General features: G+C 40.7%; 1 protein-coding gene across 1 annotated transcript in view; it reads left to right on the top strand.

The window, feature by feature from the left end:
* ptprn2 (protein tyrosine phosphatase receptor type N2) overlaps nt 1–20,891 on the top strand; it is a 176,056-nt gene that overhangs the window by 23,923 nt on the left and 131,242 nt on the right. The window contains exon 3 of the mRNA XM_049565193.1: nt 12,151–12,264. Coding sequence (XP_049421150.1) covers nt 12,151–12,264 — 114 coding nt within the window. The remainder of the gene's footprint in view (nt 1–12,150; nt 12,265–20,891) is intronic.

A 20,891-nucleotide genomic window follows, 5' to 3' on the forward strand; every position in this document is an offset into this window, starting at 1 on the left:
TATCTATCCCAGTGCGTGTTTGTTTTCGGCCTCACGAGCATAATGATCTAAATGCCTGCACTTTGAGGTTGTTTGTTTTTGTTTGCTCACTTCATTTACTTTCTGCGGATTCATCATGCAATCAATTTCACACAGACAAGATGAAGCCGGCGAAGGGAACACTTGCTCGTTGGCAGACAATAGAATTACATGCAGAACATGATGTGACCTATAGGAGACAGCGAGGAGTAACACAAAAGACAAGCAATGAAAAACAGGACAGTACCAGTTTGAATATTAATATTTCAATATGAAGAGGAGGATGGGAATGACCTGCGATAATTACGTTTTTTGTCCGTGGTGACTTCTTTCTTGTTATGTGGGTGATTTTGTATAAACTGCTCTTAGTATTGCTGCTTTGTTTTTTACTAACCTTTTGTATATTTACAGCAGGGTTCCCGCTGTTCCTGAAAAAGCCTTAACAGGGTATATCGTTAATTTTGAGGTGATGCCTAGCTCCATGAAAAACTACCATCCCACAGTATTCATTAATTTAAAAAAGGTTTGGTCTTCAGTCTCAACTCAGTCGAGCTCTTTCTTTTTCTTGTAATGTTTCTTGGGAGAGACGCAGATTTTTAATTTGGTGACCACTTAGCTGGTGTTTTACAGATTTAATGAACTGTTAAAGTAGATGAAAGGTAGATATACTGTAATGTTTAATGTGGAGGTTTAATGACAGCCTGCTGAGTGCAAGAAAGACCAGAACAGCCTTTTGTTATACATTAAATTGTGAAAATTAACAATTCCAAGTCAATTGTAATTTAAATTTTAGATTAAAATATTTTTTAAACAGTTTAATCTAATGTAAAGTGTAAACGTGGGGCAGAGTTCATTTCATATGCCATTAATTTGATTACTTTTTGAAATTTTACATATGAATGTCTAAAAAAAAATCCCTAATATTGTCAAGTTGATTTCAAAAAAGAGCTCAGCCCTAAAGTGCATTTGTTTCGCTGTCAAGGTCTTCAAAAGTTTAAAAGCATTAAATCTGATTTAAAAAAGTGCGCAGCAACCTCAATTTACAGTGAAGGTGTCAGCTTTGATGTTTTAATGTCAAGTCAATGTATCACGACTGTATTTGACAATTATTTTCATTATTGATTAGGCTTTTTTTCCCCCAAGGAAATGTTCAATCAATCAGTCCATAGGGACTTGGGTTGGGAACCGGAGGGTCGCCTGTTCAAGTCCCCATATGGACCAAAATATGGAGTGTGGACTGGTAGCTGGAGAGGTGCCAGTTCTCCTCCTGGGCACTGCTGAGGTGCCCCTGAGCAAGGCACCGAACCCCCCAACTGCTCGGAGCGCCTGTCATGGGCAGCCCACTCTGACATCTCTCCACTTAGTGCATGTATAGGTCCAGATTGTGCATGTGTGTGTTCAGACCTGTGTGTAATTGACAGAGTGAAAAATTGAATTTCCCCTCGGGGATTAATAAAGTATATAAAAAAAAAATAAAAAAAATCATTTTGTCTGTAGCATGTCAGAAAATAGTGACACAACACAGTAACAGTCCAAAATCCAAAGGTAGTCAATTTTCTACTATATCTATATAAAAAATATAGTCGCTGATTCATTTTCTGTCAATCAAATATGGCTAGCTCTTAAAGGTTTGACATTTCAGGAAATACACTCGTCTGCTTTCTGACTGAGAGTTAGACGAGGTGATTGACACCATGTTTGTATGGTAAATATGAAGCTACAACTAGCAGCCAGTTAGCTTAGCATAAAAGATGGGCCTGTTTCTGCTCAAATGGCTTTTCAAACATCTAGCAAACAATATATGGACCAACTTGTTTATTAGTGATTTACATTTTGTTACAGAGCCAGGCTTGCTGCTTCACCCTGTTTCCAGTCTTTATGCTAAGCTAAGCTAACCAGTCTCTGGCTGTAGCTACATTAAGCGTGCAGACATTAGAGTATCAAACTTAACGGGCTATTGTTTTAAAGGGAAGGTTCTTCTGCATTCTTTTCCTTATTTTTCAAATGGAAACTCCCACTCAGATGATGGCGCTATTTTGCTATTAGTAAACCTTTATTTAACCAGGAAAAGCAGCACTAGGATTTAATATGATATTGTTTTTGCATTTGCTCTGAGTTTGGCGAAACAGAAAGGATTATGGGGGTACAGAAGCTAAGCAGTTTAATCCTGGTGACAGCACGTTATTTCAGTTCAGAGAGTCACACAATAACCCAAATGAACTAAACGAGAGGCAGCAGATCGTAGACCAGCAGCCCCTAGTGTTCTGTGAGGTAAAATTACTGTTTCTGTCAAAGGAGGCTAAAGGATGTGGACAAGGGCAGCAGCAAAACATCTTTTAGCCTCTTAAAGGACCACCAAATGTATACTATATTTAGTTTACCGCTTAACCTTTCCATCAGACAGCCCTTTCTGACAGGTAACTGAAACTGTTATATACCTCTGAAGAAAATGATATACTTTATTAATCCCCAAGGGGGACAAGCACATGCACAAATAGGATTTATACATGCATCAGATGGAGAGATGTCAGAGTGAGGGCATCTTGGTAGTAGCCATGAGGCAACCTGGCCCCTCTCCAGGTACCAGTCCACACTCCATGCTTGGTCTGGAGGGGGATTTGAACCAGCAGTCCTCCATTTCCCAACCCAAGTCCCTATGGGCTGAGCCACTGCCACTTTAGTTGTACTTTTACCTCACAGCATATGGGAGTTGCTGATCCAATGACGCCTCTATCGCTTAGTTTGTTTGTTATTGTGTACCTTTCGGAATCGAACTACCGTGACGTCCACAGCAATGTGTAGGTCAGCAACATCGTCATGCAGAAACATCAGGTCATGAGGGGAAAAAATTTAAAAGGGCATGGGAAAACAGCATTTTGAAGCAAAAACATACGTACTTTGGCCCAAATTAGAATTTTTGCATTTGAATACATAAGGAACACTACTGGGTGGCTACAGAATGATATAACAAAAACTCAGATTAAGCCATCCTTCAAGATGGGTTTTAAACATATCTGTTGGCGGGGGTACGATCTAATATTGAGGGGCAGTCAGTAGTCTTTGGATCTGCAGCATGTTAGAGAAGCAAATTTGAAGATCTCTACCCTGATTTCCATATTAACCCAGTTTAAGAGGAAACAGGGAAGGAGGAGGCAGGGCAGAAGAGAAATATAAAAAACTGACTTTAATTACACAGCCTGTATGGTACAGAGGGGAGCTGTGTGTAGCGTAATAGAGGGAAATTTGCTGACACCTCAACAGAAACCCCCCCAGAGGCACGGAGGAGGGTCGTGGTGGGTGTGGAAGTTTATATTACATTAGACTATCATGCAAAGCTATGATGTGGATGATCGTTTCCTTTCCCACATCTTTTTATCTTCTCTGTTTTATTTTATTTTTATCACGCTTTGGCCCAAGGAGCAGCACATTATCCCTGTAACACTGGAATATAATTACAGGCGCCATGCTCAATAAAGGCAAATATATACAGGCAAGAAAGACTAATGTCGGATTAATGTTGTACCTAATATGCAAATAATGAGACATTATTTAGTTGCTTCATAACCCTCGACATATATTCAATCTACACTCTGTCACTCTCCATCGGACTCCTGATGAGGAGCAGGCGCCGTACACACAGAGGATGAGCGGGAGTAACTAGGTCTGCCATTTCAACTCTTCCCCAGGTCCCTGAAGGAGTAACCTGGTTTATTCTAGGCTGGGCCAACCGTGCTCTTCCTCACCACTGCTGTTGCCATGCAAAGTGGCTGAGGGGAGGGAAGGGTTGCGGGAAGGAGCAGCTCTCTGTGGTGTCAATCAGCACCATTTTATACACGGCTGACTGTCAATTACAGTGTGATAAAAAGTATTCACCCCTGATGGAAGTTTTAATGTTATATTATTTTACGTTATTGAATCAAGAATAGATTTAATGTGGCTCTTTTGATACTTATCAACAGAATAAGACTCTTAATAGTCAAAGTTTAAACAGATGTTAGAGTACAAAACATATATTTCCATATGACTTCATCTCCTTTAAAGGGCCAGTGTGTAATATTTGGCATGGTTTATTGTCAATCTGAATCTGAATCTGAATAGCAAGGGCCTTGCTTTAGAGAGGTCGCCATCTTGCGCCACCACGTATGTACGGCAGACCGAGCGGACAATCCAGCCAGCCAGAGAACGCGTTTCGCGTGTATAAATGAACCAACGAAGACAGCGGAAGGAAGGAAGAAGGAGGAGGAAACAGCAGAGAGTGTTAGTAGTTCGTCGATAGAGAGTAGTGAAAAGTTTTTTTAGTTATAAAGTTTCCAAATGGACCACACTTACCACGCAACAGGAGAGAATGAACCCGAACCGTCATCTGCGAGGAAATGAAGACGCAACTTCACTCCTTGTGATGCACTCTCTGCGGCGCTTTTCCTCCTGATGATATATCTCCCCAGCAATGGTAGCAGTAGCACCGAATCCCATTCTGTGCATTCAGCCTCTCTTCTCGCCCGCTCAGCATCAAACACATGGAGTTCCTCATCTGTATGCTCTGGCTCAAACAGGTATGGCTCTGGGTCTGTGTCCGCTACAAGAAACTCTTCAAAATCGCGTTCAAAGTCGTCCATTGCAGCTACTATAGTCCGGAGATATTGCTAGGCTAAATAAACAGCTGAGCTCTGTTTACAGGCTACAGTCAGTGCGGGCTGGAGATTGGTGGAGCAGAGAGGGGAGCGGGTCCCCACTCGGTATGGTAAACGAGTATGTGTGTATGAAGTGTGTCTGTTACGCTAGAAGAGTCAGAGTTTGGGACGGAGTCTTTTACCCCCTGGAGTGTTACCGGAGCTTTTGGAGTGCTCAAATAAACTGGCCTTTTTCCCGAACGCTCCTCTGGTCTCCTGCTCGTGAGGGATTCATTACAATATCGTAACATGGTTTAGATTTCTAAATAAATATTCACCTCGTTGCTAGATAGACCTACTCCTGAAAAACTCAAGGCTTTTTGTCCCTACGAGGCCACCGTCATTTACCTGACGGGAGGGGTGAGCGAGTGAGCCCTGCAATTTAGAATTTGACCACTGATGTCACTGTTTTCAACCCATTTTACACACTGGCCCTTTAATAGCCCCTTTAGGGTCAACGTCACATGATGTCAGTTTGTTAGCTGGAGGCAAAAAACGACTCACCACCACAGAGCTATAGGCTACATAGGAGTCTTAAAATGTCGTCTTGTGTTACTGGGAGCCAGAATAGAAGGAGTCATGGCTCAAAAGGTAAATTCATAGCATACAAGTCGCCACTGCCTGTACACAAAAATGAAGACAGCTATGGTTAAATGTGATAAGATGAAAGGACTGGACATAGGCAGTCATCAGAAATGCCTGTCAGTTACCTGACATGGTGCGTTCATAAATTCAGTCTGACGCCCTACAATAAAATGAGGGACCTTTTGGTCGAAGAAATGGAGAGTTATATGTCTACATGAATTGATGAACGGTTAAGTTAATCACACATTCACTGTGCTCTGCTGCTCCCCTGCTCTGTCCTCCCAGACGGTGCTCTGGATAACCGAACAGTACATTTGAACGGTCCAATTTGTGCCAGAGCGGCTCAAGCACTTGGGATGAATATTTCATCTTCCTCCACTGTCTAAAAACAGGTCAACAAACCTTGCTAACAAGTGCTAGCTAATATCTGTTTGTAAAACCTTTTAGCTGCTGTTGCTACTGTTTGCCTGTTAAGCTTTTTGCTCTCAGCTGACACATATGAAGTTTACAAAGATAATGTTGACAGATTTACCACCCCAATTAATTTTTGAAACAAAGAGTGTCACACGCTTTGTCTCTGTCCCTCCTCTTCAGCCACACTCCCTCTTCACAAGGCCTCTTCACTGCCATTTTCCATCCAGCCATCCACCAGGTGTCCTCTGTCTTTTCCTCCATTCCCCATCACCTGGCTGCCCTGCCCTTGCTCTGCCATTACATGGAGCATGTTCATTCCCAGCAAAACATAGCAAAATGTTTATTCAACAGAAACGGTGGTGTATTTAACACCCTGCTGTGGTATTATAGCAGCTAAGACGGCCATTCTCTGCGTTCTTTTCAAAGAATTTTCAGAGCCTGATGAAATTGGTTTAAGTACATGTTTTTGCACTATAAAATTTGCTCAGTGTTACAGTCACTGCCCTTGCTGTCCAGAACTCAGTCGAATGAAGGGGTAAGTGGAAACTGTGGTTCCTAATTAGGGTGATCCAACATTAGCTTCACATTTCAGCATGACAAGGCAAACATTTCAGATGAAGGATAATCCACTTTATACCTTTGAGACTGTGTTACAATCTATGTAAAGTATATTATTGTACAAGTACTAGACCTATCATTGTTGCTGATCACTGTTGTTGCTGAGTTCTACCTTTGTTAAAGTTATATAAGTTTTCTCCATCTAGTTTCCTCTCTCTTCTCTTCCCTAATGAAAATGAGTGAATGGTTGGAGGTAGAGTGTATGGCCCGCTCCAGGAAGGCGAAAGTTCAGTCCTCACAGACATCTCTCCTTGGCTCTGCCTTCTCTATGCTCATTCTTACTTTTCTGTCCGTCTAATCTTAACCCAATGGCTCCCACGCGGAAGCCCTCAGATGACACGATCACTCCCACTCATAGTCTCAAGCATTGTGATTGTGATGAGATATTGTAGTATTTACCATTATATATTTAGAGGAGTGGACTAGAAATAATTATGAAGGTGTCACTCTACAATGGAACATGCATGTGGCTACGCGTCGCCGCTAATTGAGAAACCCCTGTAACGTACCCACCAAACCAGAGCAAATGTACATCATAGCCCGTTTCGTACCATCTCAAGGAAACATGTTCAACTCGGAAACTGTAGTCAAACAATACACATTGTTTTCCGATTGAATGCGACCCTGGCCCACGCCACCCACTCGCTCACCTGCATCTCATTCCTCCATCAGCCTCTCAGTTCATATCTCACCCAGCTCCATTCATTCCCTGCCAGGCTGCCAAAGTTGCCATATGCTTCTTTTCTCTTTAAAATGTAAAAGATATAATGTTGACACTGGGGTTAAGTTAGCGATTCAGCTAACAGAGTATTGGTTGAGCTTGTTAGCCATGGTATTAAAGTATACAGTGAAATAGTATTATAAAGAAAATGAACGGCAGTGTCCAGATGTTGTGATGTTGCCACATTAAATCTACTTTGATCAGTTGCGAATACTATTTATAGGGTATAAGTAGCAGCTTTAATGAATGACAAGTTTTGGAAAAAGTTCCTCCAATATGTTCTTCCTCTGTCGATGTTATTGTGTCACTGATTAAGTAGGTCAATTACCAACCTCCATGTATCGTTATATCTTCAGCTGTCATGTCTCGTTTCAGAGCCATCCTCTTCAAATCTTTATTTCCATCTTCAGGGGAATACTTTCTCAGAGTTTCCTCTTCTAAAAGGATATGTGATTACTCTGAGGCCGGAAATGCATTTTAATTTGATGCAACTCTCTAGAGTCTGTGGCTTACCGGTATGATAAGCTAAGCTAAAGTACAGCGGATAAGTGCTACAAGTTTCCCTGAGGGCACCGGTTGCCTCCTATTAAACACTTAACCAACAGTGTTTCATCGATTGGTGGTTATCTTGCCTCCACTCTGGCCAATATTGTCTGAAACGCCCGCGCTGTATTTTAGATTTAAATGATTTAGGTGATGCTTCTATTGATCGAAGCTTGCAACGAGCTCAACTGCAGGCAGCGTAAACACTCTGAGTAACCACTACAAAATATATAATCCCAAACAATCTGCATGGGCGGAGAAAGAGCGCTAAGGCAGTAGGTGCAAATCTAAGAATAATCAAGAAGTGCTAAGTGAAGAAACACTTGAGTATTAAAGATATGTGATGGTACAAAAGGTGTAACAGAGGACACACTGAGAGAAGTAATGTTAAAAATAAGATGGTATAATAGAGTTATTGTATTCCCCAGCCAAACAGAACAGGCAGTTTTGATGTAGCTCTGAGAGTTTGCTTTATCTTTATTCATTTCTGTATTTACATGTAGATTGCAGTGCATGCATAAATATAATTATCATTTCAAAGGCCCCAGCTTTCACTTTAAAAAAAATACTTGAATAAACTCATTAATCATGTCCTGATCACTTTTGTTTCTGTTCTTTTTAGCGGGCTACATCTGGCCAGTCTCGGTGCATTGATTTAGGCCTGTTCATTTTCATGACAGAGAGCTGCACAGCTAATACACCTGTTCCAATACGTCTTAATTTGTCTCCTGGGTCCGTCTTCTCCTCCTCCCGACGTACAGTCTTTTAGAAATGCTTTGCTGACTGTCAGCTTTAGTGTTTGCTCCTGTTATCCCAGAGCATTAGCCTTCACAGTTTAAATAGCTTTAGCAGCAGCCGGGCGTCGCACTGTCTGTCACAGTGGGAGGAGAGACGGTGTCTGGATTTACAGCTCTTTACCTTTTTTGGCTGAAAATCTTCATCTTTATTCCTGTCAACATGGCGCTTATCCAGACGTAGCTTCTCTTTAGTGAGAGTGTCGCTGACTTGTGGGATTGTACGTCTCCGGATTGACTGATTGATTCTGCGGCCTCCTGTATCATGCATTATAGATTAGATTGATCAAGGTTCATTTGCATTGCAGTTGCCTTTTGCTCATCACTGTGACGGCATTAGTCTTGTCCTGCAAGGAGGCACAAATTGATCCATTGTCAGCTTAATATTTCCTTAAACCTGACAGATGATCATTAAAAAAACACTGTGTTCTGCTCTGCTTGACAGATTTTGCTTCATTTCCAAACAGTGTCAAATGTGTTGGAACTACACAGCAGGGGTGCTCCCAGAAACTTTTCATAGGGTGGCCATATGGGGCCCCTGGAAATCTTAGGGTGACAGCAAAACCAAAATCTGAAACTGAATTATTTAAGGAATTCAATTACGCGGTTGTATTGCATAGGCTAGTTGAAAACTGTGTCAATATGGAGAGTTAAGGAATTGCATGGATATACTTTGGTCTATTATTTTACACTTAATATTAATGATTTTGATGTACACTGACTAATACTAGTACAGTTAACATTTATCTACAAAACATACAGTTTTAATGTATCTATAAATGTTAGGCAACCCGTCGTTCATCAAAAAGGTTGGTTGTCCTTTTTCCTTAAGACAAATAAACAGATTGAATTTGAAGCAGTACAGTGATTGTAAAGAACAAATCGTTTACTGGGAACAAGACTTCTCTAGTTTAGTGGAGGTTAGTGGTTACCTCTAGAACCCATTTTCATTCAGATATCTTGTGGTGAGAGTTCAAGGGACCTCTTGAAAAGAATGTCCATGCTCATGTCCCATAGCTCATGGAGGTTGCACTGAGGTGCATTATGATGCATTCAAGCTCTGGTCAGTAAAATCGTGTAGGGGGCAAGATAAATTATAGCATTTTCATTATGTGTTTAATGTAATCTTGTCTTGTTTCACAGCAATGTAAAATAGATATTAGAGAGGGAATTGTGACATTTTATACTTTATATAATAAAAACGTTATTGACGCAGTTTTTTTTTTTATAAATGTTTCTCTGTAACAGAGGGCTATTTTAAAGGTTATTTTGTAAATCTGTATGTTAGAATTTCTCCTCATTCAAACATAGTGTAATGAAGGACTTATTTACTTTAAAACAGTTCTGTTATCATTAGTCTTTTTACTGTACTGAAGATTTCTTTGTTTCCCCGGCACAGAATTGGGAATAAAGAACAACAAAAACTAATTAAACAACAATATAAAAACATTGGTATCAGCTATTGGCCAAATTGTTATTTTAAACATTGGTATTGTCCCAGAATTTCAAACTCGATGCATTCCTAGCACCTAGCACAAATGGACGCCTCAGGTTTCACAAGATACTGCTACCCTCATGCTATCTTAAAAAGTGAGCACCACAGAGTAATATTGGCCTCCAGTGATGTTTGCCAGCAGGACAAGTGGGCTGGGCAGCAAGTTTTATAAGGTGACCATGGTACTCCTTGGCCCTCCCTTCGAGGCGCCACTGCTACACAGATCTCTTGCTCTAATGCTGTCTGTTATCTGCTGATGTGGTTTTTAGGAAAAACTCTCTGATATTTAATTGCCCTGCAATTCTGTCATTTTCAGATTTAAACAACTCTCCATGCACTGCACACATGCTGCGCTCCTCCAAGCCTGAAATTAAAATGTTGTTTTTAGCCGTCAGAAAATCATTTCCCCGCAAACTGTCATCTACAATGAGCCATTGTTGCTTGTTTTGACAATCTCAGTGTTGTTAAGACAAACTATGAAGTGACAGAACAATGCTTTGTGATTCATCATGCGTGTAGCTTCAAATGGTTCAGCATCACTTCGATAAATCAATCAGCTGTAATGTTTGCCAAACAAGGATTCCTCCGTTGTAAAATACCTCTGGTTTCTATTTTTAATGTACTGAACCTCTGTGTGTTTGTGTGTCTGGTTGCTATCAGGAATGTCCCTGACTACGGAGAAGGAAGTAACATGTTTAACAGTCGCCGTCACCATGGAAACAAATTAGGGATGCAGAGCATCAAAAATTTAACAGTTTCCCGTCACTTGTTATGTCACCAGCCTTCCCCTCATTTCTTACATAATGTGTTGTTAGCGTCTGACTGGGAAAAATAAATCAAACGTCCTTGAGAAAACCTTGTGATACACTGACAGAACCTGATGTTATTTTATTAACCACGTCACCCACAATATTAGAAAAGAGGTCTTGTTGGCGACGAGTAACGAGACAGTTGACGTCTTGTGATTCAGACGTCTGTGATGATCTGTGCATCTGTGGGTGGGAAGTTTTCCTCTTTGCTGTGTGAGAGCCCAAAATAACTGGTGAGCGTTGCACTGTGTTGTCTATGCTAATTCACCACCTCCCACGGGCTTCTTCCTGTACAGAGCTGTCATTTAATGGGTCACAGGCGAAGAAGTCAGGAAAACACCCGCTCCTCGTTTAGAATAAGAATTCAATTTGGAGCCTGACATCATGTTATTATCTTTGTAATCATCAGTCACTGAATTTTACACTGAACATGGCACTGTAATTACATTTTTTTTTACTGGAAGGTGAAAATGGATGCTTGCTGATGTTTAAATAGATGAAATTAAGTGAATATTTTGTCTTTTTCACTGTTGATGTAAAGGTTAAGCTTGGCGTTCCCTTCTCTGTGTGAAAATGTTATATGACATCGATGATTAAGACACATTTTTGATCAAAGATGTGTAGTTTATAAATGGCGTTGGAGGAGGAGACGGAAAATTGCAGCATGTAATGGACATCAGTGTTTGTGTATTCGACGGTCCCCGATGTGTCATTGAGCATCAATCGTACCATTGATGTTTGCTGTCATTGTCTGACATCTTGGGCCTAATTAATGGGATGCTGCGGTGCATGACAAAGTGTTGATTCACATCATTAGATCCCATCTAATCACAGTGGCATCCTCACACATACTCGCACGCGGTAGTATGCATGATTGCACACACACACACACACACACACACACACACACACAGACAAGATGGCTCTGATCGAATCTGCAGGATTCATCTCCAGAGATCATCTCAGAGGTGGACTTTCATTTAGTGAGTTTAGCCAACAAGATGCATGGATTTTATCTCTCCAGCTGAGAGAAGGTGACAACGCGGGTCATTTATATTCCAAGCGTTACGTCTGCACACTGCTTTCTGACCCCCTGAGCCTCAGCATCCTTCTGAGGTCTAGACCAGCCAATGAATTATGGGGCTGATAGGGACTCTGTGGCGTGGGTTGCCTAGCAACCTGTATTGAGTGAGGCGGGAGGCCTGCTGATAGGGAGATTACCAGGGTCCCCGATAAAGTCCTTCCTGCCATGGACGGCTGCTTATCGTGGTGCTGTCAGAGGAAAAATGTCAGCTATTACCTCCCCCAAAACAGGAAGTTAGAGGTGCGGAGACGCTGCAGGTGCCACACACCATTACATTTCAGCTGGGCAAGTGGACGTCATCTTGAAAAATGTCTTACATCTTTTTCATGTGTGCAGCTCACTTTAAACTATCAAAACATGTCCCTCATGAACCTGTTTTCTTCTTTTCCTTTTCTATAGATGGAGTGTTTGGAAGGTGCCAGGAGCTGGCCACTGCAGACCTGTACACATACGATGTTTCTTCCTCTGCTCTGCAACGCCTCAGGATCCTCCTACAGAAACTGGCTCACAGAGGTAAACACAGCCTGTCTGTCTTTGTCCGAGTCTCTCTCCTTTTTTATTTTTTCCTCTTCAGCAGCCTTTATCAGTCATGTACAGGGGCTTACAGCAAATGCTACTCAACTGCCATTGTGTGACGCAAGCCAAATAAGACAAGCTGTCTCCTTGGCTAGCATGGCGCAACACCAGTGAGCTAGAACAGGTCATTTGACTCATATCGGGCCATTGTTTTTGCCATCATCGCCTAACTCCAGCAGCCAATCTAATTGGCTTGTATGCTGGTGGGACATTTCGAGCTAATTTTGTGGATGAGTAACTGTGAGGTGTGCAGTGTAATCACATTAGGCCGTCTCTCCTACTCAATCAATGGCAGCGGCTAATGTGTTTTGTTACAACAGGTTACATCTTCAGGGGCATACAGTGCATTTTTAATAAAATGTCATCGCAGCAGAAGTAACTGTATAGCTCGCATGAGTGAAGTTACAGTCATAATTTAAGGGTACAAGTTTGACAACCTGGAGCCATGCTGGAGTCATGCTGAGAATTCAGCGGATCTCCTCAGTTCTGTCACACTAATATGGCTGATTTTATATTCATGTCTTGTACTGTCTGTGGTAGACAGAGTGTCTTCTTGCTGATGGTTGTCACAGTGTGAACAACGGCTAGGAATGAGAAGAGCCTCCAGGCAGTCTGCTGTTATGGATCCATCGCTGTAACTGCTAAACAAATGGCTCTCGCTTGTTTGTTTTTAGCAGACAACTCTTGGAGAAGTATTTTCTGCCCATAAAATGCCTTAAAAATGTTTTAACATGATGTATGTTTCAATATATAACCCATGGGCCTGTACTTTATTGAAAATTCAGAGGAAGTTTCATGGAAAGAGATGAATAATTTGGTGCTAATTACATGTGACACAGTTTGTGTCTGCAATTCAGCATATATGGAGAGTTAAGTGTCGATAATAGTTAGTGGATGAACATTTACTTGGGATTAAATATAGCAGCTCTACCAAGGAAATTCCTTTCAGTCAACAGCTGTTCATAAACTGAGTCCTAACCAAAGAAACAGTCTCAGACGTGTGTCTATATTTTCTTTATAATTAGGAATAATTACATGGTTCTTTCCAGGAAGCTCCTCAGGGAATTATTAATTAAATTGTTGGAAATTACAGACCAAGAAGATAAAATGTTACCAAGCAGATTCTTCTCTTCACATTTGTCAGCCTGTAACTGCAGTCACAACCCACCAGGGGGCAGTAGACACCTTTAACACAGACCGTGACCACAAACATCAGCCCTCCAAATATAATTGGCTTTGCAGGCCACTCTGAGCTTAATATCTTTTAACAGGCGTGAACCACTGTTGAAAATCATTAGGAGTAAGCAGCCGGCCAGAGGAAATCAAAAAAAAAAGAGGGGAGAAAAAATGCAGTGATGAATATTAAGCAAAGCGAGACCACACATTTATTCTAATTACTGCTTGGAAATAAACAAATGAGAGTGAAGAGGATGAGAAGAGATCTGGTGTGAAATTTTTGTCCTGCTCCGTTTCTGTTTAATTCTTTAGATGCTTTTCATCATGAGACTCTGACCTTGTGTTTGTAGACACCCGTTTACAGACGCCGCAGACATGACATCATCACTTTGAATCATTTTCCCCTTTTCTGTCTTGTAGAATCACATCCACAGACACAGAGCATTATCTCCGGATGAGTCCACAATGCACTGTTAATGCTCGGTGGCACGTTATTCTTATCACCTCAACAGCTATTGAAGTGTCATCTTTGAGACGTCGGGGACACTTTTTTCTTTTTTTTTTTAAAGCCCAGACAGGCTTATTGAGACCATTGTACTGTAACTTAAATTGAAGAGATGAAGGGGGGGAGGGGGACATCAATGGAATCGATTTACAATCCTCTTTATCTTGCATCAGAGATGCAGGTAGAAATCGCACAATCTCTGCTCACTGCACAACACCAATGTCATTCAGATCAATAGAAATTGACCCTTGTACAAAAGGGCTTGGGTTGTCTGGATGTGTCCCCATTGGCTGAGCACAATGTCTGGTATTAAATTTTCACCACAATACCTTTTGAATGCACGGCCCTGTCATCCAGCCGCAAATGACTTTTATATTACACAGCACCTAAAGCCAAGCAGCTTTAGTATTCAGCGTGTGCAGCCACAGTGTGTCTACACATTTCATAGCCAGGCTGCTGTCATATTGCTGTGGAGTCATTATGGCTCTGCTAAATGTGTGTGTGTGCAGGCTGGGACTGTGTGAAGATACACAAAGGAGCCAACTCGCTAACTATAGTGTATTAATTTGATGTATACAGTATATTATAATGATGAAGCATTTAATTGAACGTTCACTAAACACTGCCCCTGATGAGCAAGTGTCCAATCATAGCTTAGCAACTGTAACCAAGGCAGGGTGGGTCTGTCTAGCTTTTGAATTGCCACATATTGTGGTGGGGGGGGGGGCTTTGTAGTAAGTGCAATAATTCCAGACTAACTAGCTTATTACCTAGCTACAGTAGTTAACTTTAGCTTTATTTACAAAGGCAAGGGACATTGGCATTAGTTATCAACAGTATTTCAGGGGTTACAGGTTAACGTCCTGTTCATGACTAGAACATCCACCTTGATGATGCTATTACATCAGACTTTAAAGTAAGGAGCGGGTTTATTCTAAAAGTGGGAATCGCCAGGCACCTCATGATTTGATTTGATTTGATTACGATTTAGTGAGCTAAGATTTGATATTAAAACAATTATCGATGCATCTTGATGCATTAAATTTTATGATTTCTACACATGATTTATTTTTTCTCACGTGTGACTTCTTGCTACTTTTAAAACATAGCTTATTTGTAATCACCCCATAATTAAATAAACAGAAGAATTTACTTGCAAATATTTTGGTCCTTGTCCAGGTCCCTTTTCCAGTCAAGCCAAAATGCTTGCAAACCCTAGCTTTTTAACCAGGGGGTGCCAGTCTGATTGTATCCATTTGCAGTTGCTTACGCTAGCCCATTGTGGGTTATTAACACCAGTGTAGTTTGCATACTGTAATATTTCACTGGAAATAGTATGGAATTCATGTACTAATATGCAAATGCAATAATGCAATAATAAACAGTCCACAGCCTTTTAATTTTTTAAAAACTTAACTGCATTAATTACAGTCACCTTACAGTCTCTTGCCTGTATGAGAATAACAAAATGACGGGGAGGCAGAGCGCTCCGCTCTTTGGTTAATAATGTTATGAGAGCAGCCTCTTTGCTGCACTGTTAGCTCGGGGTAAAGCCTAGACCCTGAACGAGTGCAGGGTTTTTAGGTGGAACAGACTGAGCATTGAGTTATTTTCTTCACCACAGAGGTGGTTTAAGTTATTAAATACTGCATTTTTTCCTTTTACCTGTAGTACTGTTTATCAATGTCGTGTTGTAACTTGTAGAGTGTTGGAGATACATGCCTTCTCTCAAATATTATTGAACTACATGGCACTCCTTTACACAAGAGTGCCAAAAACATACATTTGAAAAACTTAACAGCAATGTCTCTTTCCAGAAATCATGACCTGGTTACTCAAGATAATCTACATACCATGTTGTGAGCAGTTTCATGTAGGAATGATTCTCTTTCTACCGAAGTACACCCACCAACTGTAACACCTCTCAGAAGGAAGCGTGCATCTCCTCATGAATGAGAGGCTCATACTCGTGACATTGTGAAATGTAATGGTGTCTTTCTCGGCTGAGCTGTAACATTAGCTAGCTCAGTTGTGCTAGGTGAGCTAGCGGTAGATGCAGGCTTCCTTCTGTGCAGTGATTCGGTTGACAGGTGTTGTTTGGTATGAGGCAAAGGTGAGGTGAGAGGAAAAATATGTATTTTGGATTTTTTTGAGCAAACTATCCTTTTAAGAGCCATTTAGCGGATTCATGATGTAAAACTTAACCAACTGACTGAGTTCTATTGATAGCATTAGCTTAGTCAGGGTTTAGCAAACAGTCAATTGGCATAAGGACAAACGAAGGTTAATTCTGCAGTTTTTTAAACTGCTTTATGTCATATTTTTCAGTTCCTGGTCAGTTTTTATCCTTTCAAGCTCCGTCCTTTGAACATCAGAAAGAATCATGTCAGAATGTAACACTGGTGTTCCTGATCTACCACGTTAAACTACACTAACCTGCAGTCGATTGACCTCCTGACCCTGTGCAGAGCGGCGGGTACTCTCATAGTACTGACAAGTGAAGTAAGATGATGCATTGTGACATTTGCATTAGCTCCATTGACAGGAAGCATCAGTCAGGGAGAATCAGTGACCATAAACTGACATTATGTCACTCCAGTGCCACTGAAACCACCGTGTTACCCACGGCCCTACTTTGCTTCCAGCACAAACATGTTTTCTTTGACAGACAATCGACAGAAACCATTGTTGTTCCTCCTCATATTCTGCTCTGTCTGTTCCTTGACAACCTTGTTGCTGGAGAGAGAAAAAAAAGTCAGACAACACTCACACACTAACATGCCATGTGAAAACTTGAGTTGTTATGAAGAAAACAGGAGTGCTTTTATTGAACCGTTCAGTGTGAGTCCATGTCTTTGAAGGGGGCAGGATCATTTCAGAGAAACCTGCTGCAGATTTTTACTTGAAGCAAAATGATTTCCTCCACAGGCAAATAATCATTTGTGTCCTCATGGATGTTCACCAACTGTTTTGCAATAATGGCAATATGAAATTACTTCAATAGAGCTGGTCAGATCATCACGCTTCATTAAGAGCCACATAACTTTATTTTAAATGCTCTTTTCTAAGACTCCAAAGATACCATATATATGTGTCTGGATTTTGGGGGAATGTGTATAAAATAATGCTTAATATATTTAAATGAATTTGTATTTTAGGAAATAGCCAAGCTTTAAAATGTGAGGTCACATCACTCAGTGTAAACATCATATGCTGTAGCTTCAGTGAAGAGTTGTCATAAGCTGGTGGAATAAGACCATAAAGCTAAAGAGTAAAAAACATGTATGTAAAGGAAGTCGGTTAAACTTATTATTTATTCAGATTCTTTCTATTGATATTCCAGAATGATTTAACAGTCATTACTGTACGATCAGTATCCTGCCCTCATTCCCTTCCCTCACCCAGCTCAGGTCGTAAAGCACATAAGGCCAAATCAGAAGAAAAAATAATAATGATAACAAATAGATAAATAACATAGGTTCAATTTATTATCAGAATTATTGTACAGATTTATTTCTAATTAAAGGATATTGTTTTCAATAAATGTTATTTGCTAACTTGCATTTAGTGAGGTGTTGTCGTGTTTTGTAGGATAATGTGTGTGTTCATAATGCACAGTCCTAAGTGCCACACATTTCAGCGACATTTAAAGGTCCAATGTGTAAGATATAGGGAGATTTAGTGACATCTAGTGGTGAGGACTGCAGATTGCAACCAGATGAAACTTCTCCAGGTTAGAATTCCTTCAGTGTTCATTGTTCAGGAGGTTTATACTGGGAATCAAATTACCCACTGAGGTCTTTTCCACTCCAAAACAACAACAACCATCAGATGATTAACATCGGTAAAAACACTGAAATAAAGTAGTTTCAAATTATAAATCATTGTTTCTCCTTCGCTGTTCAGCTCATCAGTGATGGGTTGCTGGCCTAGCACCTGCTAATGTGTGCTCACCTTTATTATGAAGATCCAGACATTCAAGAGGTTTTGACTAGGAGCCAAGTTATCCACAGAGGGTCCCCCTTTCCAGAACAAATGGACTCAGAGATTTAATAAAGTAAAAACACTGAATTAAGCAGTTTCACATTAAAAAAATGAATTTTTCTGACACTCCTTGTCACAGAAGAGCTGCTGACTGGTAGCTCACGCAAAAACGTCAATGGCCCTATCTGGAGTCAGTGTTGGTTTGTCCGTTTTGGGCTACTGTAGAAACATGGCGGTGCATCATGGCATTCTCTACATAGATATAAACAGCTCATTCGAAGGTAATGACAACAATTCTTATTTTCAGGTGATTATACACTAAAGAAAACATAATTTATACATTATATTATATTCCATTTCTGCCAGTGTATCCCCCTGAATCTTACATAGTCGATTTAGCGTTGCTACATTCACTAGTCGGCACTATAAAAGGGTCTTATAATATATGCAAAATTTATTTGGACAATGCTTAACCTTAGAGATTAAATCATGCTAAGTTTTGACTTTATTTTTATTTTTAATATCTAAAATATTTAAAATTTTCTTTTAGATTAGTCAACGAGTCTAAGTTTAAACTCCCATTTAAACGTTAGGAAAACTAGTTGTCAGGAACCTCCCTATAGTTGTTCATATGTAAAGAGATTCACAGTAATACTCAGAAATATTATTTATTTATTTATTTATTTTAGGAAATGAAATGCCACTGTACAAAATGTATTCACATGTTCTGCCTCACCATTGCACTGTTGGTTTAATTTTAGTGTCAAATTTGGATTGACACATTTCATTTTGACTAATTAGGTAGGACTCGCTGCTAAATTATTCACGCTCTCTTCCATTAATGCCTTTAAAATCAGTTGGTGGACAGAAGTAAAGGGAAAGGGGAAAATCTGCATTTCAAAAACAGCAGATGAAACTACAAGACATGTAGACAGGATCCCATCTAATGGGCTTTGAATATTTAGGAGGCCCCCTCTCTCTCTGTCACACAGAAAACAGACAGGAGGCCAACAGAAATATCTTGCTTGTTTGAAAGCTGTTGCGCTAATGGCAAGGCGTTAATTAACTGAGGCATTTGCCTGAGACGGCGTGCTATCCTTAACAGGCAAAAACCCGGCAGCACTTGGTGATGGAACCTGCTCTTTCTCTGGACTTGCAGAAGAATTTGCATGACATTTAGCTCCTCAGTGCCAGGATAATCAGCTGAGAGGTTGATTGAGAGGAATCCAACCGTAAAGGCCCCACCAATTTTCTTCCTGACTTTTTTCTCTTACAAAACGGCTCATTCTGATGGTGTAATTTGCACCGGCATACCTTTTTTCCCCTCAAGTGCGCCCGTCAGAGACACAACAACATGCTATGTATAAAAATAAGTGCATCCCCCAGGAGACAGAGGGGGATAGAGGTGTCACAGTCAATGAAGCCAGCTTGTGGCGCCATCATGTATGAACCCATTTAACCAGCTGCAGTTAACCGCAGGTACCATATGGATCCTTTAGGGCTAAGGCAGACCTGATTTCCCCATCACCACTGATGATAGTGTAAACGATCATCGCCACGTTAATATATAACAAGTATACACCACATCGGTTAAGCCATGGGTAGTTAACTGTCATTGTTGTGCGGATGGATGGCTGAGCTGCGTTCCAGAACAGTGACAACATACGCTGCTGTGTGCTCTATTCAGCGCTGCCAAGAATGACTGGAGGCATCTGTAGCTGCTCTGCATTGCTCAGATCCTCATCTGGTGCTTATGAATATCTATGAGAATACCCAGAGTCTATGGGTGAGAAACCGGGCTAATGAAGACATTCTGCGGTGTTGATACTTTTCATTTTTTGCGTATTTTAAAACCTAGGCTTTTAATTTATTGCTATTAAACATGTCCACATCATTAAGAGCTGCATTGTTTCTTCAGATGAGTCCAGTAAAAAGTTTTGGCAGGTAGGAATCTAAGCCACAACATAATTACTTCTTTCTAGTTAAAAAATGCCTCTGCACTGAAATGAAGTGTCATCAGTGAACATCTTGGCTCCCTAAAAAAAAAAGTATATCTGTGGTATTTCTATGCTCTTTGCCGATGGAATGCTGTGCCTCTTGGCTCATTGGGAATGGGGCCATGTTTTGGGTATCTTTTTTTTGCTTGGGTAGCTCCATCTGGTCCTGGCACCACTGCGCTTTGCCCCTGCCCAGGAGTTCTGCATCCCAACTATGTGTTGGCAATTAGCAGAGATGCTGGCAAGGCGTCAGGCCGCAGTGTGACATTCTCCCCGGGCTTGTTGACTGGCTGGGGTGTGTGTCTGTGTGTGTACATGTCTGTGTATACATGTGTCTGTATATGCGTGCATGAGTGTGAATGTGCAGTCGTGGCTTTCTTTAAGTGTGTCTTAATTTTAGACCTCCTCTCCTCTAATGTTTGAATTCATCCCTGTAAAACTGAGAGAACTATGAACAATCATCCACAAAGAAGAGAACATAGATACTGCACAGTCACCATTTACAGGAATACTGTGCCAAAAGAACAATATTTCAAACAAAAGACAGTACTGTTTCTGTTAAAGGCACATTTACTGTATATAGTCAGTCTTGACCCCAGTATTTTAAATATTATTTACATTGTTGTTTCCAGTTTCTGGGTATACCGTAGTATGAAAATTGACAGGTATCATACCATGTCCATTTGTTTATTTACAGTATTGAATTTTACTGTTATTGTATTAGTGTGATTAAAAGTGTATTTCAAGTTTATGTCAATTTTCGTATCTGCCAGGACCAAGTGGCAACCTCTGAAGCTGAAAAATGAAGCCAATGCGGAGGTGCCAAAAGCTGCAGTTCCTCAAATGGCCACTTGATGCTGGTTCCCAAACAGTCAATCCACATAGACCTCCGTGCTAACATG

Source organism: Epinephelus fuscoguttatus, linkage group LG21 (assembly GCF_011397635.1).
Source record: "Epinephelus fuscoguttatus linkage group LG21, E.fuscoguttatus.final_Chr_v1".
NCBI classification, from domain to species: domain Eukaryota; kingdom Metazoa; phylum Chordata; class Actinopteri; order Perciformes; family Serranidae; genus Epinephelus; species Epinephelus fuscoguttatus.